The sequence below is a fragment of the Helicoverpa zea genome, chromosome 4 (genome assembly GCF_022581195.2).
Source record: "Helicoverpa zea isolate HzStark_Cry1AcR chromosome 4, ilHelZeax1.1, whole genome shotgun sequence".
Classification (NCBI taxonomy): Eukaryota; Metazoa; Arthropoda; class Insecta; order Lepidoptera; family Noctuidae; genus Helicoverpa; species Helicoverpa zea.
The window spans coordinates 7,475,358-7,500,181 of record NC_061455.1 but is presented as its reverse complement, the minus strand read 5'-3'; the positions used below and the strand labels follow the sequence as shown (position 1 = coordinate 7,500,181).

Here is a 24,824-nt window from a genome sequence, read left to right as displayed (position 1 = left end):
TGTGGTTACTATAATCTACGTTGTCGTCGTCGTCACCAAAAAGGTAAAAAACTAATATGTTGCGGTTTAGGGTGCATCTACACCGTGCAAGTAGCTGGAGCAAGTTAAGTGACAAGGGTGGCTATTTTGCTTTGGTATAAGCGCGAGCCGCTGGACCCCGTTTTTTAAAAAATGCATGTAACATGGGAATGTGCCTCAACATGCGCAGGTTACTTGCACCGTGTAGACGCATCATTATGTACAACCGCAAAAAAAACACTCTACATTTTGATTAGTTACTTTCTATTTTAGCTAGAGAGTAATTCGATTCCTCAAAAAACAAATTAGCCTTCCACGAAAATCCTCAAACTGTGTGTGTTTCTTCTGAATTAAATGCATTTTTTACAGCTAAACGACGTAACTAAAAAATTACATTGCATGTCATGTGCATTTGCCCATACTCTTCGCGCTAGACAAGCAAGTTGGGGGGCAATACATAATGTGGGTGTATTTTTTTAGCTTTGGTAATGTTGTGGCCCTTTTACGAGCAAGGCATTTATTATCACATCGATGCTTCCGGCAACAAATGTCGTAAACGCCATTTTGGCGAAAATGAGTTAAGAATGCAGCCCTACTTAATTTTTGGCGCTGCGTCGTTCTAAAAATGTGAAAAAAATATTCGTCTAAAAAAATACTTTTACATCCAAAATTTTTACTAGTATAATCAAAATTTTTTAGAAAAGAGGGTATGTATAACTCATATTGCTTAGAACCGAATAAACGTGCAGGTCGTATAATACAACGTACAAGCAGCTGTCGGTCGTAAAAACATGAAGACATAATTAATGGTAAATACACCCTACAATCATTTTTAAAACGTAAGCTCTGCTGAGAAACAGTTGTCGTAATGTCACTTGGTCTTGGAGAATCTACAATCCACAGATTCACTGTTTATTCACAAAATATTTACATTAATTGAAAAAAAAAACTTATATATATATACAACTTAAAACTAATACAGTGCATCAAAAAATTGCTCCTCATCGCTGTCACTGGGTAATGTACCCAAAAGACTGGCGATGCCACATGATTGCCACGTTGGATGGCAATGCTCAACCTCTGTGCGAAGCCTTTAGGTCCCGGGAAGTGTCAACCAGGCGCTGGGAAATATCCCTGGCAAGAAGGTGGGCGCTCGGACCCCACGGCCCTAGAGTTTCAACCCCAAATGGCTCAAACATGTAATCTATATATATAAAAATGAAACCCGATTTCCGTTGTCACGACATAACATGAAAACGGCTTGACCGATTTGGCTGAAAATTAGAGGGGAGGTAACTTAGACCAGGGAGAAGGTTTAAGAATACTTTTTGTCACCATCCGGCTACGGGACGCGAGTGAAACCGCGGGAGAAAGCTTATAAGGTTACTATATTTGCGCCGCTTGAGGTTCCCTGCTTGTGCAGCGGCGGAGCCAGCACAACATGCAGTTCCGGGAAGGTGAGATGGCGCAAGAGTGTCGACACATGTCGCGTCCCACACTAAAGTCCTACCCACCTTCCACGGAAATAGCGACATGCCGTCTGGTCTCTTGCCATCGTCGCGTGCCAAGCCATTTGGTTCGAGTACGGCTGACACGCCGACGGCAACAAGAGCGCGACGGATCACGTCGTTTATGTTGGCATGTCATGGTATGCGGCCGGCACTCCGGCTGCACGACAGGCCGTGGTGACCGAGGCTGTTGACAGCTTCCCCCCGCAGTGGCAGCAATGAGGAGAGCAGCATGGAGCACCTAGTCGGAGGCAAACGGCGAGTCTGAAGGTGGTGTCATCAAACATGGTGCCTGTGTTTGAGGACACAATTATGTCAATTTGTGTTTTATTTTTTTGCTACAAGTAATGAAAACTCAACTTACAGTCTTAAATTCATTATTTGCTTCAGATATTTCCATGTTTGTTACATACCATCACATCAGGTCGTGGTGTTTACACTCATTTTTATTTCAGTATATGGTTTTTAAAACCAAACCCAGAACTATTGTATTTAAAAACTGGTGCATACTTCTAACTTCCGTTAGACAAATCGTTCTCCATTGATTTGTTAGTGGTCGTAAATACCAACTTCTTGAATCTTCTGGGGTGTATGTCCAAGCTAACTTTTAAAATAAGGCTTTGACATAAATAGCAATAATATATTATGAAACACCAACGTATTTTACGTATTTCTTGTATAGAACACAATTTTACAACTTTTAAAATTAAAAAGATATAAGCCAAAAACGAAATTATTTTTTGTTTTTCGTTGATTACCAAAAGTGCTATTTTGGTGTTTACGACCTTTGTTGTCGGAAGCATCGACATATTTATTCCGCATACATGGAATATATTTATTTATATATTGATTTATCCGCTATCCATAGCCACAGCGGTAGCGCTAGCACTACCGCTGCCTGCCTGTCGGTTCGGCGCTGCGGCAAACCCCAAGTTCGAAGCGCCTACGCTTCGCCCACGCGTTATTTTAGTAATGTACTTTTTTACCGTGAAGTCACTAGTTAACTTTTGGAGCTAAAATTTGAAGAACACTGTAAAAGCATAGTTTATTGTTTAATGTAAAAAAAGTTGTTTTTTTACGACTTATAATAACGGAAAATTTTGCAAGTGGCAACACCAATGTTATATGTCAGTGAAATGACGTCAATTTCATTCATTCATTCGTTCAAAAAACTCTAAAGATGAAATCAAAACAAATCCAATAAAATAGTTTTGTTTACTTTTTTATTAGTTTAGTTATTGAATGTGTGTGAAAGTAATAACTTTGGGTATTAGGTGCAACTTTCCAGTTGCTCTGGATTATTTTAGTGCGGTAGAATCTCAGCAGTAAAAAGTTTCAATGTAGAAACCGCTAATACTCCCGTTACTCGGTGTTCGCAGTGATATCCACGTCAGAAGTGTATACAAGTTAATATATTTATCGTGATGGGTCGGTCTAAAGGGTACCAGGATCTGGATGACAGCCATATACGGCCACGGTCTCCGGGGCCGCCGATGCCACCACCACAAGAGATTGAAATGGCATCGGTGTCCGTAGTCCCTGACGGTATATTTCATTTTCTTTACAGAAAATCTAAATTGTATTAATTTGACAATTACCTTTTACTTTGTCCTTAACAAGAAAATATTTCACGTATTCCATCAGAATATATGACAAGCAGACAGATCTCTAAATATTTCAGTATGCATGTTTACTGTTTAGAAATCTGCCGTCAATCACCTGTCATACAAAAAAGATTTTAATCAACAGATCTCATAATGCATATTAGACATTAATTACCTATTTAATGTGGTTAACAAATGCTGAATATTTCAGACACTTTCACTGTGACTCAAGCAGTAAATGCTCTCGGGTTTGGCTGGTTTCAAGTTAAACTGTCACTATTCACCGGCCTATGCTGGATGGCGGACTCTATGGAGATGACTATATTGAGCATCTTGTCACCAGCCTTGCATTGTGAATGGAATATCAGCAAGTGAGTAATGCAAAGCCACTAAAATGTATTTCAGCCAAATACTTTCACTAAAATGTATATAATGCATTTCAGTCTTAGCCATGACATACCTTTCTAAAATGTTGTAATGAAGTAACTTCACGTCACTGTTATTTAAGTGAAATGGATCTATAAATTGTATTTTTAGAAAAAGTATACATTCAAAGTTTAAACAGCAAAATCTCTGTCTTTTTGTTTTCTGTAAGAATCTAATTAGACTACGTTGTATTAGGAATGTAAAATTGTTAAGAGTTAAATTCCCCACATTACAGATACCAGCAGGCATTGACTACTACAATAGTGTTCATGGGAATGATGTTAAGCTCCACTTTCTGGGGGAACATCAGTGACCGGTATGGAAGGAAAACTGTAAGCACAAAGTTATTAAAATCTCTTGAAACATACACAGTATTTACACAGAAATAATAGTATAATATAATGTATGCAGCATGTCAGTTGTGTTAAGGGCCCAGAACACAGCTAGTAATAACTTAACAGGGGGCTAACCAATCATGTGTGAAAACTACTTCAATATAATCTACTTTATGTTTAGTATAACAATAAAGAGGAATCATTTTTTTGTTTGCTGGATTGTCCTATTGGCTCCGAAACGACTGAACAGATTTAACAAATTTTTTCAGTGTTAGAAGCCCACACTCTTTCTATAGGCTATATTTTATTTATAAACTTCCTCACATATCTCCTTTACAAAGTCCCAAAATAAGCAGACCTTTTGTAGTTAAATAGGTGATACTAATCAAGCAGTTTAAATTTTATACATGTATTTGTTTACAGGCACTAAGTATGTGTGGTGTATTACTGTTCTACTATGGTCTGCTGAGCTCAATAGCTCCAAACTTCCTCTGGTTGTTATTCCTAAGAGGACTAGTGGGCTTTGCTATTGGATGTGTACCACAATCGTAAGTAATTGTGTCACCATAGTAATAAACTTAAATTAACATTGCTTTGCACTAAATATAACTCAAAGGATATGTAAATGTATTTCAATCTGTAGAATAAATAAAAGTTTTAATTTTCAGTGTCACATTGTATGCAGAATTTTTGCCAACAAAACAGAGAGCAAAATGTGTTGTACTTCTTGATGTGAGTATTAATATCTAGTGTATAAAAAACCATTAAACTGTATTCTTTGACTGCCTAGCTCTACAATGTAATATTTAAAAAACACACAATAATTTCTCAATGTCACCCAAGTTTTTGTTGAGTTGCAATAAGTAACGAAACTCCAAAACTTATATGTAGTGATGTATACCTAAAAGGTAGGTATTAAATATAATATTGTTGTTAATCATATATTTTCAGTGTTTCTGGGCGCTGGGAGCTTGTTTGGAAGTAGCTCTGGCGCTGGTGGTGATGCCCACATTAGGTGTGCACTGGCTCTTGGCGTTGTCAACTATACCACTACTGTTGTTTGCTCTTATATGCCCTGTAAGTGTAGAACATGTGACATGTCTTTGGATTGAATAGCAGGGGTTTTATTTAAATTGCTAACTATTACAGAATTCTACTGAGATTCTGAGTTAATTTGACTGCTCACTAGCAAAATTATACTTTGAAAAGTATTATATTCTGCCATTATGACATGCTTAGCAAACTACTAAAAGATCAATTTAGGCACTGAAAAATGGCGATGTTCTTATATCTGAAACATAAACTTTACTCAAAATAGAATTCATATTTACTATACTAAAAATAAATTTCCAATTTGTAACAATTTCAGTGGCTTCCTGAATCTGCAAGATATCATGTGGCGAGTGGCGAACCAGATAAAGCTTTGGCAACATTAGAACAGGTACCTATAGTAAATCTATTATATAACCATAACCCAAAAAATACGAATATACTAATTTTGAATACTATACACTTGCGGCACCTTGTTAACTTGTCTAAATAAAGATATGTACATATATATTTTTTTTGTTTGTATAATAAACCGAAAATACTGAAAATTTTAAAAATTCCTTCACTGTTAAGAAGCTACACTAGCCCTGAGAAACATAGGCATATTTTATTCAGGTACTTGGGAAAACATTCAGTTAGTAGTTAATAATTATGTGAGTTGTTCTTTTAATGTTCCCTTGTAATATTCCAGATAGCTCAAGACAATGGCAGACCGATGCTATTAGGTCGTCTGGTGTGTGACGACTCAGTGGGGATCGGCCAGCGAGGGAGACTGAAGCATCTGCTCATACCGCATCTGAGAAACACCAGTTTACTGCTCTGGTTCATATGGTATGTTTTAAATGAATTGATACCCATATTGTGGAAGCGCATTAAAAACAACTATTCCGCCATCTTGGATGGTTCGCCATGTTGGATTTAGAATGACGTCATATAGCATATCGTACATTGTTATCCAAACTTAACGTGTATACAAAATTTCAGGTCAATCGGTTGAAGATACCTACTTCAAAATTGAGGTCAAAGAATCCACAGTAACATAAATAAATCGAAATCGAAAATTAAATAAAAGCTTTTAAAAACAAAAAGATTTCGTTGCAGTGGGATTAAAACCATGCACCTCGTCGTTTGCGACCATGAAGCTATTCTATGACAATAATATTAAAATCAATTTACCCTGTACAGGATGTCATGCGCGTTCTGCTACTACGGGCTGGTGCTGATGACGACGGAGCTGTTCGAGTCGGAGGGCGGCGGCCTGGAGCAGCCCTGCGCCGCCGACTGCCGCCCGCTGCAGACCACCGACTACATGGACCTGCTGTGGACCACGCTCGCTGAGTTCCCTGGTAACAGAACTAGAACTAATATATCTTCTATCTCTTTGTTTGTTTACTCTAATGCAAACTCAAACACATTTATTCAAATCAGGCTGATAAATCAGCATTTTTCGAACGTCAAAAGCAAAAGACAGCCCCCAAAATGCCCCCCATTCACCACTTCCTATGTATTTTTCCTGGGAAGAAGTGGCAGAACCAGATTTATACTGAAAGAGTCAAATGCGAATTTTAAGTAGGCGGTAGGGAACTAATTTCTGTCACCAGATAAAATTATAGGCTATGACACTCATAAGTAACGTTGGCTGGGTGATAGTAAAAAAAAAATCTAAATTCGTTCAGCTGATATTATCCCCTACAACGGCACTAAATCACAAACACAAGGCAGCCTCAACCTTAGCTGAATAAATAAAAACATTTAACCTATTACAGTGAAGGGATGAACAGATAAAAAAATTACATTCATTAATTTTAATATCAATCAGGAATCCTTCATATCCTATTCTGTATTCCTGAGGCTTTCATGAAATGCCTTAACTATTGACAAAAATCTAGAATATACTTTAACTGCTATGTATAGTAAAATTGCAAGAACATGTTATACCTTTTTTGTCACCAGGTATATTCGCAACAATATTTATCATCGAAAAGTATGGGCGTAAGAAGACCATGGCTACCCAATTTGTTATATTCGCAATGTGTGTCTGCGTTCTCATATATAATGGAAAGTAAGTTAATCGACCTTATATCTAATTGCACTGATTTTGTTAATACTTGTAAAAAGTTAGTATAAATAACACATGTGAATTCTTATTACACACATATTAATCTTTGAATTAACATATATTAATATGTTTTCAGTCGTACATTCCTGACGTGTATTCTATTTCTTGCAAGAGGAATCATAGCTGGTCTATTCCAAGCGGCATACGTTTATACTCCCGAGGTGAGTCTCTATTAATTACCATTAAAATTATAAAATCAATGTGGTAATAACTAGGGCATGCAATTTCGGTAAAACAAAAATTACCGGTAAAAATTCGGTAATAAAAATATTTTTACCGGTAAAACGGTAATTTTTGCAATTTTTTTAAAATGTGATATTATAACAATAAGATTGGGTAGCGTCGAAAACCGACCGCGACTCGTCGAAAACCGACCGCGACTACCTCGCTTGCCTATGCACAGACAGAATAGGGCGTTGGTGTGTGCTCTGGATTCGCTGTTGGAAAAATATTTTGAAAACAGCGAAGACCTCCTTGATACACACTCAATTATGTATTGCGCGGCTGTTGCTGCATGTCGTGTAGTTAATGTCAAATTCCCTGACAGTAACAGAGCTACACGACCAAAATCAGCGGTACCAGCTTGGCAGTGCAGGATTGAGCGTCGTATCGAGGGGGCCAGAGTACTCATCGGCAAACTATATTGCTTCAGGGAGGGTAATACCCGACCACGGGTGATGCGCTTTGTGAGACGTGCATTCATGGGGACTGGACTCAGTCCTCATGAATATATGCCGCGTATCGCGGAGCGCATCGACTTCCTGAAGCAAAAAGTCTGTGCATGGGCTAGCCGTATTCGAAGGTATAAACGACGGGTAGAACGTTACACCCAGAATCGTATGTTCCAGAGTGATCAAAGATGGGTATATAGAACTTGGGAGCGACCTGAGCAATACGTGATGGACGGGAGCCGGCCGGATGATGGTGCCACAAACACGTTTTGGCGCAACCTCTGGTCGACGCCCGTATTTCACGAGGAGGGTGACTGGACACGTGATGTTGAACGGAAGTGTGAACAAATACCAGAAATGGAGGAGGTCAATATTACCTCCTCCGACGTAGCCTGTGCAGTTCGTCCGATGCAAAACTGGAAATCACCAGGGCCGGATGGACTGCACAATTTCTGGTTAAAGTGGCTGCAAAGTTCACACCCCTGTTTAGCATCACAGTTTCAGTCATCCTTAGAAGCCGGGTCGCTCCCACAGTTTCTAACAACAGGAGTTACCCATCTGCTCCACAAATCAGGCAGTACCGCGGAACCCAAAAATTATAGACCGATCACTTGTTTACCGACGGTCTATAAACTTCTTACATCTATTTTGAGATTAAAAATAAACCAACATATTGAAAAATATTCAATTATGTCAGTTTCTCAAAATGGATGTAAGAAGGGGTCCCGTGCTACTAAGGAGCTGCTCCTCACTGATATGGTCATCAGCCAACAGGTTCGACGATCCCGAAAGAATTTGTCGACATGTTGGATAGACTATAAGAAGGCCTACGACTCGGTCCCCCATGCATGGCTTAGGAGGGTACTGGAGTTGTATAAAATAAATACAACTCTACGCGCCTTTCTTGCGTCATGTATGGAGCAATGGAGAACGGTTCTTCACTATCCAGGATGTAGACAAATTGAAGGGACCGGCGATCCTATTAAGATCGAGCGGGAAATATTCCAGGGTGACAGTTTGAGTCCACTTTGGTTTTGCCTGGCCTTGAACCCTTTGAGCACATTGCTAGAGGGTTCGGGGCTGGGCTATCCTTTGCGGAGAGGGGGTCAGGTTATATCCCATTTGCTTTATATGGATGATCTGAAACTGTTTGCCACTACAGAACTGCAGCTGATGAAGCTACTGAAGATCACTGAAAATTTCAGTAGTTGCATCAGGATGGAGTTCGGTGTGGACAAATGTGCAGTCATGCATGTAAAGCGAGGGGGAATTGTGGAATCTGAGGGAGTACAACTCTCAGATTCCATAAACCTGAGATCACTCTCCGCAAACGATACATATAAATACTTGGGTATGGCGGAGGGGTTAGGCATCAATGTGGCTGTCATGAAACAGTCATTACGGGAGCGTTTCTTTGGCCGCCTGAATAAGGTCCTAAAAAGTTCCTTATCAGGCGGCAACAAGGTTCGCGCCTATAATGGTTGGGTCATGCCAGTCCTGATGTACTCCTTCGGCATACTCAAATGGACTCAAACTGAATTGGATACCTTGGATAGGAGAGTCCGCACACTGCTGACCGCAGAACGAATGCATCACCCACGATCGTCGGTGATGAGACTGTACATCCCACGGAAATGTGGAGGCCGAGGCTTTTTAAATGCAAAGACGCTCCACAACCGTGAGGTGTGCAGTCTCAGAGAATATCTTCTCAAAAGCGACGTGGGTATGCATCGTGATATGGTAGCAGTGGACAAAGGACTCACCCCGCTATCGTTGGCAAATGAGAACTGGCGCAGACCTGTGGTACTAACTACCCATGATCGCAAGGAGGTATGGCAGAGCAAACAGCTACACGGACGCTTCTTCGGGGCTCTTCATGGTCCCGATGTAGACTTCAATGCGTCCGTATCTTGGCTACGCTTCGGTGACTTGTTTGGAGAAACCGAAGGGTTTGTATGTGCAATTATGGACGAAGTTATCCTTACGAATAACTACCGGAGATATATCGTGAAAGACGGGACGGTTGACATATGTCGGGCATGTCACCATCCGGGTGAGTCTATCAGACATATTATATCTGGTTGTTCTCGTTTGGCTAATGGTGAATATTTGCACAGACATAACCAAGTGGCCAAGATTATCCACCAGCAGCTTGCTCTGCAATACAACCTTGTAGACCTTGAGGTACCGTACTACAAGTATGCGCCCGACCCAGTTCTCGAAAAGGACCATATCACGTTGTACTGGGATCGATCTATCATCACTGACAGGACTATTGTAGCCAATAAGCCTGATATTGTGGTGATAGATCGATCAGCGCGCCGCGCGATGATAGTCGATGTCGCCGTTCCGCATGACGAGAACCTTGTGAAAGCTGAGAAAGAGAAACAAATAAAGTATCTCGACTTAGCGCACGAGGTTGTCGCCATGTGGAGTGTCGACACGGCTGTTGTTGTGCCGATTGTCGTTACGGCCAATGGTTTAATAGCCAAGAGCCTCGACGAACACCTCAGGAGGCTCTCGTTGGGCGGCTGGATCAAGGGACTGATTCAGAAGGCAGTACTCCTTGATACGGCACGTATTGTGAGGAGGTTTCTGTCTCTGGGACCCTAACCACCGGTACCTTGGACCCTGTGCCCGATATCGGTGGCAACCTATTTTTTATATTTTTAAATGTTTTTTATTTTTATATTTAATATTTAAAAATGTAAATTATATGCTTGAAAATAAATAAATAACAATAAAAAAAAGATTGGGTAGTCTTAAAGCAAAAACTAAATAAATATGCAAAGTCGTTTTTTGTGTCGTGGGCCGTAACAAAAAACATGTCAGTACCATCCGTACGCGATGTCGCCGACAAAATGCAAGAGAAACGGCTGCGATGGTACGGACATGTAAAAAGGAGTGACACCTGAGGACATCGGCAGTGTGAATGTGATACTCAATCTCAATATACCCGGTCAAAGGGGCAAAGGCAGGCCGAAACCGTGGTGGTTGAGTGTCATAACATGAAAATCTGCGAACTCGAAGAGGAAGATGTCTATTCAGGAGGATAGAGCGAAGTGGAAGAAGGAAGATACGGAAAGCCGACCCCGTCACAAGACGGGATAAACGCTAAGAATTACCGTAAAATATATATTTTTCATTGAAGGGAAAGCCTTTTTTTATGGTAAATCATCAAATGACAGACTCATTCTATCTAAAACCCATGTTTTTAGTAGGCGTTTTATGGACCAGGGTAGCGGCAACTCTTTCGAACAATCCCGCGGCCCCGGCAGGCCTTGGCCCTGCTGGGCCCCACTGGGTTTGCTGACATCTCCCTGAGAAGCTCGTGGAACAACGTGCGCCGCTGACACGGGTCTGTTGTCTATGCAGACGGTGGAACGATGAGCCACCCGAACTCACCGCCCACAGACCGACGCCTACGGTGGCCGGGAGTCGTCTCTCGACCCTTGGCGCCCGTGGTGTCTTCCTGGTCCACTACAGCGGCTGGGATGAGAGGTGCTACTCGCAGTCGCTCCGCCGTCTCCTTCTCGAGCATGACTGCTTCGCAGAAGGGGCGACGGCTTCCCATTCCCTCTAGCTCCGGACCATGGCTTGAACCAGGGAAGGACGCGAAAGGTCGCCACTGCCTATTGCCTCGACGACAACACGGCGGTACCCTTCCCAGGCAGTGCACACCTGGACTGTGTGCTCCACCGTGTCCTCAGAGCTGTCCGCATGGTGGTGAAGTAAAAGCCCTTGCTCAGTAAGGTCATAGCATATAACATATAATAAGCATTAGCTACATTTGTACCTAGTATGAGCTGACAGCTATGAGGAAAAACAGAATAACCGAATGAATACAATTTGTTTAAATTTTATAAATTAAGATGAGAAAAAAGATTTGTATCTAACCTAGAGATAGTTAAGGACACACAAGTTTACTTTTCTAAAAAACAGCAACTTTAGCACTCTTACAATACGTAATGTATGCAACATTACATTATATTCGGGCTACATAACAAAGATTTGGCGTTAAATGAACAATTGCTATATTTTATCAGAAAAACGTAAAAACCGGTAAATTACCGGTTTCATATTATTTTTACCGGTAATTTAAAACTCGCAAAAATGCTCGATTTACCGGTAAAAACGAAACCGGTTAACCGGTATTGCATGCCCTAGTAATAACTCTTGTATTAGTTCGCCCAGGTAACTGGGTTGAGCAGGTCAGATAGGCCGTCGCTCTTTGTAAGGCCGGCTCCACACGTTGGTACCAACGCTCGTTCCAACGTTGGACTGCAAACTCGGTGACCCGTACACACGTTCGCCAATAAACTAGTTCGGTCCCGTCATGACGGGACATTGGCCCTGACGCGTCAGGGCCAATGTGAAGATGTCCGATACAGAAATCGAAACTGCTCTGAGCGCGTTTATATGATGAGTGCAGATTTATATTTGATACTGCCACCACCACCTTAATCCGAGATCTACCTCTTAGTAAATTCAAAAGGGCTCTTCAGGCAGTATTAACCGAAAAATGTTACTAAGTACTCTTTGGATGAATATTTGAATGATATGTCTCTGTGAATTGTATTTATTGTTGTTTATTTTGTTTTCTGATGATTTCATTACTATTTCTTTTTTGTCAATTTATTGTACATTTTTTTTTCTCTCTACTACATTGGTACGTCTTAATGACAATACATAGCGTTCTAATTATACATACGTAAGATCTTTATTTTGTCAATACCTATGTTTTACAAATAAAAATATTCTATTCTACTGAAACAAAAACCACGTCAAAGAAGATGGTGGATGACGACACATCATAAAACATTTTTAATTTTTCATTTGTCCATGCCGGTGGCGATTTGCTGGATGAGGAAGCCATTGTCACTCGACGTACGCACTCGCTGCGTGTTGTATCAGAACTAGGGCATGCAATTTCGGTAAAATAAAAATTACCGGTAAAAATTCGGTAATTAAAATATTTTTACCGGTAAAACGATAATTTTAGTTTTTTTTTTTAATGTGATATGATATCAATAAGATTGGGTAGTCTAAAAGCAAAAAATAATAAAAAATACAAGGTATAAGGTGGTAAACATTTTTTGAGACGTGGGCCGTAACAAAAAACATATCAGAACCATCCGTACGCGATGTCGTCGACAAAATGCAAGAGAAACGGCTGCGATGGTTCGGCCATGTAAAAAGGAGACCACCCGAATACATCGCCAATGTTGTGTACTCAATCTCGATATACCCGGTCAAAGGCGCAGAGGCAGGCCGAAACTGTGGTGGTTGAGTGTCGTAATGAACGACATGAAAATCTACGAACTCGAAGAATAAGATGTCCTGGATAGATTAAAGTGGAAGAAGAAGATACGGAAAGCGGACCCCGTCACAAGACGGGATAAACGCTAAGAATAACCGTAAAAAAAAAAATCATTTTTTTCATTGAAGTGCAAGCCCTTCTTTATGGTAAATCGTAGGCATTTTATGGACCAGAGTCGCGGTCTTTCGAACAATCCCGCAGCCCCGGCAGACCTTGGCCCTGCGCGTGGAACAACTCGGGCCGCCGACACTGGTCTGTTGTCTATGCAGACGGAGGAACGATGAGCCACCCGAACTCACCGTCCACAGACCGACGCCTACGGTGGCCGGGAGATGTCTCTCGACACTCGGCGCCCGTGGTGTCTTCCTGGTCCACTACTGCGGCTGGGATGAGAGGTGCGAACTCGCAGGCGCGTGAATGCTTCGCAGAAGGAGGCGACGGCTTCCCATTCCCTCTCGCTCCGGACCATGGCTTGAACCAGGGCCGGACGCGAGAGGTCGCCGCTGCCTATTGGCTCGACGACGACACGGCGGTACCCTTCCTAGGCCGTGCATACCTAGACTGTGTGCTCCACCGTGTCCTCAGAGCTTTCCGCATGGTAGTGAATGAAAAGCCCTTGCACAATAAGGTCATAGAGTAGGTCAAATAAGCATAAGCTACATTTTTACCTAATAGGAGCTGACAGCTATAAGGAAATTCAGAATAATATAATAGAAATAATATAATTTGACGACCTCTGTGGCGCAAAGGTCACCAAGCCGGACTGCCGAACCTGAGGTCCCGGGTTCGATTCCCGGTTCGGTCGATATTTGTGTGATGAGCATGCTTGTTGGCCGTGGTCTGGGTGTTACTATATGTATTTATAAATATGTATATATGTAGCTATATGTAGTTTATCAGTTGTGTTAGCACCCATAACACAAGTTAATAAAATAACTTACCATGGGGCTAACCGACCGTGTGTGAAAAGGTGTCGCGACATTATAAAAAAAAAAAAAAAAAAAAATAACCGAATGAATAAAATTTGTTTAGATATTATAAATTAAGATGATAATGAAGATTTGTATGTAACCTAGAGATAGTTAAGGAGTCACATAAGTTTACTTTCCTAAAAAACAGCAACTTTAACACTCTTACAATATGTAATGTATGCAATATTACATTATGTTCAGGCTACATAATGAAGATTTGACGTTAAATGAACAATTGCTATATATTATCACAAAAACGTAAAAAGCGGTAAATTACCGGTTACATATTATGGTCTTACCGGTAAAACCGAAACCGATAAACCGGTATTGCATGCCCTAATCAGAACTGAACAAAGCGCCATCGTGTGGACGGATCGCGAACGTTGGCGCGCAGATTCCTTTGATAAAACCGACACGAGACGGCCAACTACCAACGCTCGCCCCAACGTTGGGACCAATGCCATTTTCTAGATCCACACGTTGGACGAATAGTGTTGGAACGAACGTTGGGGCCAACGTGTGGAGCCGGCGTAAAACACTGGTAGTCGGCTACATCGGGTTAAACTAGAAGCCGATCCCAACATAGTTGGGAAGAGGCTCGGAAGATGATGATGATGAATGTGGTTATAATCTGTGCACCCCTAAACCACTGAAACAATTTTAATGAAAAACACATAGCTACTCAAACATTATTTATTATTTAAAGTTGACATTCAAAAGCATTCACCACCTCATTTCATAATTTTAAGTTGTTAATTAGATCGCCTAATTTGTTCCAGGTTTACCCAACAGCGCTAAGAGCGACGGCGGTGGGCGCCTGCAGTGCCGTCGCCAGGCTCGGAGCTATGATCACACCGTATGTGGCACAGGTAACACATAAGCAATTTCAAATTATCCTCATATTCTCAATAATCCTTGATAAATTGTCTTAATCTGACACTTATAACATAAGCTGGTAGTTAGTTTATAAATATTGAATCAAGAGAAGAGAAAAATAAATAGCTAAAATAAGAGAATAAATAAGGAAATAAAGTCCCATTTGAGCACGCTGCAATTGCTGCGGGTTGTTCGAAAGAGATACCGCGGCCCTGGTACATAAAAGGCCTATGACGGAACACGACGGTTTTTAGTTAGTAAGAGTCTGACACTCCCTCACCGCTGCTAACCCACAGCGGGAGGGGTCATTTGATGATTTTTGACGTCGTTAAAAAAAAAAAAAAGTACGCTGCAATTGACAGATACAGCTACAGTACCCAATGAATACAGGTTTTTGGTTTGATACAGTTACCGTATATTCAATTTCATAATCCATTCTTAGAGATACTTAAAGCCATAAAAATACAAGTACTTGAATAATTTGGACATTTTTAATGCCAACAGCACGGCCAACAGATATTCGGTATCGTTATTACTTATAAAGAGTATGTATTTTTATATTATTTCAGGTTCTTCTAAAGAATTCCATAGTGATAGCTACGAGCGTTTACTCTCTGGTCGCAGTGTTAGCAGCAGGAGCCTGCCTCGCACTGCCCATTGAGACCAAAGGCCGGGAAATGAGAGACACCGTCACGGTAACAAGCTAGACCAAATACATCCGTATCTCAAAATATTGGTCATTGTAATAAAACCTTTATTGGTATTAATATTAGGTTTCAAATTCAACGATCTTCTTTCAGTATTTTATTGTACTTAATATTTTTTGTAATCTCAATCGTGTAGTCAATTAGCGCAATTTTGCGATAATTCGGACATGACACATTATCTTTGTAAGCGTTAAGAAATTTGCGTATTTTTATCACGGAGGTTTGAATCTCAAAAGTTTTCTAATATATACTCTATTTTTATAAGTCTACTTTTATATTTTATACAATTATTATTTATACTATGCCTAGTGCAGCTGACTTCTAACAGGTTCTATTCCTGTCATTTTTATATTTTAATGTGTAGATATCTATGTACATTATTTCTTACTACTAAGTATACAAATGTGTCCTCGAATATACGCAATACTTTGTCTTAGTCGTTAATAGTATTATAATGACTAAAAAGTTAGTGTAACATACTAATTTAAAGAAATATAAAGACTGCCAATACTTATTAACAACAGAATATGGCAGTCTCTTTTAATTTATAACATTTTTAAGAAACTCCTAGAATTTAAGTAAAATATGGCTTAATTCCCAAAAGACTGCTTTTGAGTATGTGCCTAATATGATTATAGTAATGTTTAAATGCAAAATGTACTTAAATACTCAGAACTAATGAATGAATACTCAGAAATGTATCCGTCCTGTTTATTGTCTTCCAATACTGTCAGTATTCATAATTATGTAATGGCGGCTCCATATTCGTGCTGCGAACGCGTACTTAGGCTTATGGCCTTATAGCTATTTGGAATTCTGATTTAAAACCGTCGCGTCAGACGAAACTTTATTTCAAGATTTTGTCAAAAAGCTACATTGTATAGGCTATTTTTTATACATGTAAATCGACAATATTTTCTGTCAAGTCAAGTCTGAAAACTTGGGTATCTGGTATTTAATAGTGACCGATACTTAAACACGTGATTCTACTCGTGATTACAAACAACTTCCCAAATAAATTTTCCCTCTCTTTCTTATACTCATTATTTTTATTCACAATAACAGCTGTCTGAAAGTAATAAGCTGTGACGATACTTATGTGAATCTTTGTGGTCTAACTAGCCACTAACAATCTGTCACGTTTTTAATTAAATTAAACTAATAGTAAATAATTCGAGCGTTTTTAAAGTCGGAAACAGCTGTTATCTATAACAGTAGTAACAAGTTTATTAGGGAAAGTTTGCAATTATGAGTACAATCGCGTGTTCAAGTATCGATCACGTTTTACCAGTCATATGTATATGCATTTTATGTGACCGCTCTTCAACTCAATGTACCAACGCCATGTATCAACTGCCTAGCTTTTTACTATTATGTTGGAATAGGCCGGCCCAGCCAGATTTAACATGGGCAACAAGATACCTCTCGATATGATTGATTATCAGACTTCCTGGTGCTACTACTAATAATGAACAAATGAGCATCGGGACACAATTCATCATTCACTTCAAAACACGGAAGAATTGACTATGATATAGAAGGATATCCATGCACCCGCACAATGACTCATATACATTGGAATTTGGTTCTTATGCGAATCTAATTACGACTCATATTTTATCACATAACAATTTAAATACAACTTTATCGGCTTGATTTGCATTTTTCTGAACGATAACTCTTTATCTCACAACGATAACAATATGATCATCATGTAATTTCCAATTAAATAACAAATTCTTTGATGATTTAAAATTGACTTGTAATCTTTTCGATTCCTATTTTTTTTCCTTGCGTGTAAAATATTCTATCGAATAGTCACAGTAACCAAAATAAACCAATCCAACATTCATGAAATTTTCTAGTCTCTAGTTTTTGTACTCTCTTACTCAAAATATGTTCAATATCGTTAGCCTAGGTTTCTGGCGTTCTCTAACTATCGAATTGTTATTATAACTTAAGGTTGTGATATCGTTAAGTATCCAGGTGCTATAGAGGTACCTGCTTTACTACGAAATATTTAATTCATGTAATATTGGTAACAAAACAAAGTATACCTATTATCAAACAAAATTGTACTAATGGCTATTGTAAGATTGGAAGTTACATCCAATTCTTTGAAAGCAATTTCTAAAAAGGAGAACTTCTCAATTCGGCTACTTTTATTTCTATGCATTTTTCAATTTATTCAAAAAATAAGTTAACTCATAATAAAACAATTCAATAGCATTCATATGTATTTTCTCTACACTTCAAATTTTCATCTAAAGTTGATTTAATTCTTTGTTCAATAACGTCAATCAGGGTTTATGTGTACAAATAGAGAATGGAACATTTATTGTAAACCTAGCAAATCTCTTACAATTATTTTAGTCTGAATATAAATTACGATTAACATGTATTTCGAAATAATATTATAGTTCGGCCATTCAGAGAATGCGTTCCTGACACGTCGCGATTGAACTGACGACGTAACTTTGCAATGGCGTTGCAGTTACGATAAAAATATTTTTGCTGGTTGTTTACCGTTTTAACAATTGAGGAGCATTAAAACAACATTATTATATCAATAATCAATGAATGTAGTTACGTCGTCAGTTCAATCGCGACGTGTCAGGAACGCATTCTCTGAATGGCCGAACTATAATTTAGCATAAATGTGACCAGTTTTATAATTATAATGTTCATAGACATAATAAAAGTTTTATAATTATATATTATGCTACTAAATATTTTACGGTGATATAATCACAGCTGTAACACCAAATATATTTAAATGCTTATAATATTTAATGTTAAGTTTTACACGATTTTAATAAACAACACTTTTGCACAATTCAGATCTTTTATTTTTATTTTTTCTTGAAATGGTTAGATGAGTGGAAAAAATGGTGAAAGGAAAAATAAAAGAGGTATTTAATAATATAAGAATTTAATTAATTTAAATCTGTTGAAATTAATACTCACATTCTTCATTATTTTACATATTATGTCAGAAGCAAATAAAATTTTGTAATCACAGTATTAAATCACACAACGCAAAAATAATTTACTAGTCACATTCCACTGTAAGGTACGTAATACATATAATTATGTTCACCTAAATTAAAAAACTAAATTCCTATGAATACAAGCAGTCAGTCAATAAATGGCGTACATCTTTGTATTGGCCTTATTACTATTAAGGATCATTGTGGCAGGTGTATGTTAAGGTGTCTTTTATTTAAACTGTTAGCTATGATAAACACGAATAAATAAACTGGTTAATTCGTGGATCTCGATCACATAAATACCAAATGATGCGCTATAAGTGAACTTATTATCAAAACAAACAAAAATAAACCTAACGAAATTGTTGCTCTTTTAGATCCATTGTGTTACGGTGCGTTTTAAACCAAATGAGGGAATATAGCCCAGCCTATACAATTATTTTAGAGAAAACAGCGACAGAATTGACTGCGTCTGTTTACATTAAAAATATTGAATACAGAAATAACACAAAACAATGTGAATGTGCGTTTAGTCTAAACGCACCCTTACACAGGTTGTTATAATTATATCAGAAATGTCTTAAATAAGTGCCATTTTAGGCCAGCGATTATGAAATTAGGAAGTAATTTTTAGTTGATTTATATTAGTTACACACACTAGGAGCATCAGATGGGCAAGTTTATAATTGTCAGGTTTAAAGTGAATCTTACTTGTAATTAACTACAATAAATATCACTGATATTTACTTAAGTAATATAAACATCAAAATTGATATTTATCTTAGTAAATTACAGTATATATTAAAGGCTAATTATTTTCAGACATAAACACACTCTTATACACATTTCATAGCCAGTTATGCAATCAACATCAACTATTTTATATTATAATAAACGGTAGGTATTTACTTCCGAAACATACATTTACACATTATCTTCTATTTTTAATCAATACTACATTAATTAAAATATACCTATAACTGGGTGTACAAAAAAATGTATAAATGCAGGCAACATAAGAGAAATATCATTATATTTTTAGAGTTCCTACCTAATCAAAAGTTGCACTCAACAAGGTAATTCTACCTCAGTGCCTATTTGCCTGACACACCCACAAACATACTTATAAATAACATTTCCATGTGTATAGCGTGAACTATTTCGACAGTACTCTCAACATCATAAATATAGCTTGAAACCTTGTTTCCACAAAAAGGTTAATAAATAATAAAGCTTGTTTGTGATGACATATATTTATAATGCTGATTACTAATTGAGATCAACACACCTAAATTGTAACAAGAATTACAAATATCTATTTTTCTTGAAAACAAATAGAAAACATATATTTTTATACTTTTCATACAATCAGTAGACTTGTTTCCAAAAATGTTAGGTAGGTATTATTATAGACTGAAGTTAAAACTGGCGCTATAATAGTACAACTATAATCCGAATGTTATATTTAATCCTTACTGTGTTTGAAGGTACATGGTTTGCAACAGTATATTCATCATTAGTAAAAGCGAGACTGTGCAGTAAATAAACGACCTAATCAATTTTAAACTAACATTCACGTGGCCACATATGTGTTGGGTCCACATTTTCGATTCAATAAACACAACTATAATGTAAAGACATCTTTACCTTCCCAAAGTGTACATTTCTAAATGAAGAGGACATGTTTTAATATCAAATTAGTTCTCAACTATTTGCTCCATTGCCATCAACTATCATGAATCTAGATTCTAATACCATTAAGAAAATAATAAAAATCAAATATAATTTATTTGAAACTAAAATTATCTCAAAATCTTATATATTATGATACGGTGGGAAAACACTACAATTATACAATATTTCTACTGTAACATGACAAGAAATAGAAAGCTGTGATATTTACATAGTAAAAGTTCCTAATCACAGGTTTCAAATATACATTATATAGCCATAGAATTACACATTTCATTATAATGAATGTTCATTTACTTCTTATTTTCAATGTAATATTAACACATTTATAACTATAATTATTTTACAAAGATGAAAAATAAGTACCCAGTTTAGAAATAATGGAGAAAAAACCAAACATCAGAGCACAATACTTAAAGCTGCCTTACTGTGATGAGAACATAAAATTGATAAGAATGTATGATAGACATTACATCCAAGAGTATGTTTAATCTTGCATAATTACAAGTTACACAATATACATAGTAATCAATATTAGTTTGTAGGTACCTATAAAGGAAAAAATAATGCTAACTTAATCATCATCTAATTCTATAACTATTGGTTCAACATTTTCTGTTGCCTTTGTATACTCTTCTTTTAGTTGCGCCAACAGGGCACACTTTGGTATTTTAAGTTCCTCAGCTTCATCAATCAACAATTTTAATTTTTGGAGCCTCCCAATGTCGGGTGCAGTAGGAAGTAATATTTTTTTTGTTTCTGTCATCCATTTATCAAAACTATTTACTCTAAAGTCTATAGTCTGTAGCATAATGTGCAGTTCATCCATATCATAGCGATAGTTTAATGTCTTTTTCTCCAGAGGGCATTTGCATAAGTCATCAGCATGCTGCAGACAAACCATGTGTTTACAATCACTACATGATACTGAAGATAAGAAACATGTTGTTTTGCACACTTCACAGAGCCGTTCATCATCACCGAGCAACTCAAATGCAGTCCTACGAACACTCTTAAGTCCCTTTTTTGCTATGTGAGCTCTTAGACTCCCTTCTTCTGCAGTAGCTCTGACTAATTCTTTTTGTGTTTCTAGTGCAGTCTCCAAATCTAGTCTATCCCCTTCCAAAGCCATTTTGCAAATCAATTCATCATGTGAAAAGACACAAAACCTTTTTAGATTTTTGTAGTGAGTTATACACTCTCGTCCTATCTTGAGCCAATCAGGTGGAGCAAAATTAACTGCTTCAGCAAAATTATAACCTTGGTTGAAGCCAGCATGATATGCTCTGGGGAAGGTGACTACAAATTCTCCAGCATGCTGATCAGTCCTATAAATTGGTACCCCAGCCGCCATCAAAATATTTGGGTTCATGATCGTTACAAGCTGGTGCAATAAATCTGGTTGTGATTTGAAGAGATCAGGTGCTGCTGCTTTCATGGCATTTTCCAACAATTCAGCACCACTGCCTGGTACGCCGTACCAGGTTTTAGCCTCACCCCAATGCAAATAATTTATTGAATAGCTCCAGTGGTCTTCATTATGCCAGCAAAATGCTGAAAAGCACATACCAACATACATCCAAGGTACAGTCATCCCAGATATGTCAGCATTAATAAATCTTAAAACAGAACCATCTAGTACTGGTAAATTATTTAAGTTCCACCCTGAATCTACATATTCTTGATCACCAGGATAAAGATTGAGTGAAGATTTTGTTGGAAAACCAGATCCATGATCCATTGAGTGAAGGTCTGCACCATATTCTACTGTTACATCTTCTTCCACTGATGAAATAATCCTCCAAAATTCCTTTTCAGCCACTGTTGTTGGAACTAAATGGCCAGACATAGCAAAATAGTCTGATTTAAATTTATCTGCCATTTCTCCAAATTGTTGTAATGTGTATTCTCTTTCTGCCTGAGCAAACCCAAATGCTTCTGCTGGTTTATGGACCTCCTCAGCTATGCAACAAGGGCAACGCCAATCTCCATCAGGTACTGCATTCAATGGAGGTCTTAAACAAAATGTATGATAAGTGTCAGAACAACCATTGCAAATTAATAGCAAGTCATCCCTGTGATCTTTTTGGCATATTGCACATTGGTAAACAGCAAGAGGATCCAGATCATAGCGGGGCCTCTTCCTCGACTTTGTAATATCAAACTCTTCATCATTAAGACCAGGCATTTTGGGCCCTGGTCCATAACAGGCTAATCTTCGTAGCTCTCTGTTGCGTTTTACCTCTTCAGTCTCAACTTTGTTCTTTAAGCTATCAACATCAGGTTTGATATCAGACCCTGTCTTAGTTTTTTTAATACTTGTGTGAGGCTTATCTTCATCAAAATCTAAGTCTACTTTGATCTTTGTTATTCGTTCTATTGGTACTTCAATAATCTGTGGCTTCCCAACTTCATCTTCTTTTACTTCAAATTTGGGCTCAGACTTCTTCACAGTTTTTAATATATCAGCTTTACTTTTTTCAAATATTTCATAGGGAAGCAAAATTTTTTCATAATTGCTCCTTAGAAAATTCATAGAACTAGTGTGTTGACTGTAACCCATGGCATTAGCAATCTTACGCCATTTTTTGGGACTATTGCAGGCTTCAAAACCACCTTCTTCATCAACCCAAAATTTGAGACAGTACAAATCTAAGGTTTTATTTTCAATCATGGGTATTTTCAATGGCGATCCTTGAAGTTCCCAAAACTTTAAAATCTTCTCGAGAAACAAAAGTTTTAGACGCGTTATGGCTTCCAACTCGTTCACTTTCTGTATCCTAGGAACAAATTTCAATTTGTCCACGTCTAAAGAAAAAGGTGGCTGCCAGCGTGACGGAGGCTTTATTTTACAGATGCCTGTTTTTTCTGCAACAGGACGAATTTTTGCTATATATCCGAGTGGATCCAAGAATTCTTCGGGCGTAGGTTCAAACACAGGCGCTTCGGGTGGTGGAGTGAAAGTGAATTCTGCACTTTTATGCATGGCATTTTTCTGTATATTTTTGCTATCCATTTTTGTTGACAAAATAAAGCCACACTATTAACCCAATAATTGAATTTCACGATAGTAAAACATTTCACTTGAAGTAAAAGTCTACGTGACTTTTCACCATGTGTAAATGGCTCCTAAAATGTTGAGATAGTAAAATACACTATAACACTGCCATTTTATATTTACACCGCATTTTGAGATATACGCACAGTTTTAAACACAAGATAATATCATTGCTGATTTCCTTGAAGACAAAACGTAAGTAGTATTAATTATCACGGAAACAAAATAAGTATTGATTATACGGTTTTCGTTTATAAAAGCTGTATCGGGCTAGTCACATCTCACGACTCACAACCAGCCAGTTACTTGATAACTCACTCGACCGACACAGGCGACACAGTCAGTTCGTTCATTGATGCCTCGTTCAAACGCAGCTCGCTCGTCAAAAATATTACGTGCACAATATATAGGTAATGTCGTCTTGCTCTTCCTCAATCACAATCGACGTGAATCGAAATGTTTACCAAGGCTTTTATCGAATATTTCTTGACCATTTGATATCATGAATACCTACTTACGTAGACTCTCTTAATAAAAGGTTCACATAAGTTTTCTGTTGTAAATTATTGCGAGAATGATTCCATAACTTAGAAACATTCGTTTTCTAATAACTTAGTGCAGTTTAAAATATTGCTAGAGGTCTATATCTACCTACAGTTTTCTAAAATAGCTTGATGTTGAATTATAGATATTAACCTAATTCAGTTAGGTATTTAAATTCCTAAACTTACTAGATTTGCTTACGCATTTATACAATTTTATGAAAACTGTATTATGCCTAGTTCAGATTCTACTACCTACCTGTATAAAAGACAATAGTAATATCGGACTATATAAGGAACCCAAAAAAAATGGTAGGTAGTAATGGTAAAAAGATGTTAAGTACCTACGCACTTCTTAACATCTTTTGGTTTTTAATTTTCAGCATTTTAGGCTTTTAGTCCAAAATCATTTATCATCCATCATCCATTTGTAAATAACTACACTTAATTACTTCAATAGTTCTCATAACACATATTACCTAATGCAAAGTTCTTATAAATACGAATAAATAAAATAAGCCCTCGACACTCTGTAGTCTGCATCATCAAGTCAACTCTATATCAAATCACTGTCAATTTTTACCCGATGCGTGAATATATTTTTCGAGAGATGGCCTCTATTTCTCAGGGATTAAATCATTAAAATTTGGGGAGTGTACCGGTTAGCGGTTAGAACAAAAAAAATTGTTCAGATCGGCTGGAAGCTGGATTATGTGCGGAAAGTCATGAAAAAAACATATAAACATCCGAATTCAAAACTTCCCCCTTTTTAAGATGTCGGTTAAAAATTGTGATCATCTCATGAATGTGTGTATTATACCTATATTTTATACTTATTGTTTTGTTTTGACTGTACAAATAATCGATTTATTTCATATTGCCAGCATACGTAAGAAAAAAGTGTACCTACCAGAAAACATTTACATAAAAATATTTT

General features: G+C 37.7%; 2 protein-coding genes across 2 annotated transcripts; one reads left to right on the top strand and one right to left on the bottom strand.

The window, feature by feature from the left end:
• Positions 1 to 2,690: 2,690 nt before the first annotated feature.
• Positions 2,691 to 18,000, top strand: LOC124629969 (synaptic vesicle 2-related protein). The gene is made up of 13 exons (XM_047163652.1): positions 2,691 to 3,071; positions 3,342 to 3,501; positions 3,792 to 3,888; positions 4,315 to 4,439; positions 4,560 to 4,623; positions 4,843 to 4,968; positions 5,261 to 5,332; positions 5,633 to 5,772; positions 6,127 to 6,287; positions 6,895 to 7,003; positions 7,137 to 7,221; positions 14,802 to 14,891; positions 15,468 to 18,000. The coding sequence occupies exons 1-13, from the start codon at positions 2,951 to 2,953 to the stop codon at positions 15,603 to 15,605; spliced, it is 1,488 nt and encodes a 495-aa protein (XP_047019608.1). The 5' UTR covers positions 2,691 to 2,950; the 3' UTR covers positions 15,606 to 18,000.
• A 520-nt stretch (positions 18,001 to 18,520) lies between these two features.
• On the bottom strand, positions 18,521 to 23,668 carry LOC124629881 (lysine-specific demethylase lid-like). The gene has a single exon (XM_047163537.1). It carries the CDS (start codon positions 23,301 to 23,303, stop codon positions 20,862 to 20,864), a length of 2,442 nt encoding a protein of 813 aa, XP_047019493.1. The 5' UTR covers positions 23,304 to 23,668; the 3' UTR covers positions 18,521 to 20,861.
• Positions 23,669 to 24,824: the final 1,156 nt, after the last annotated feature.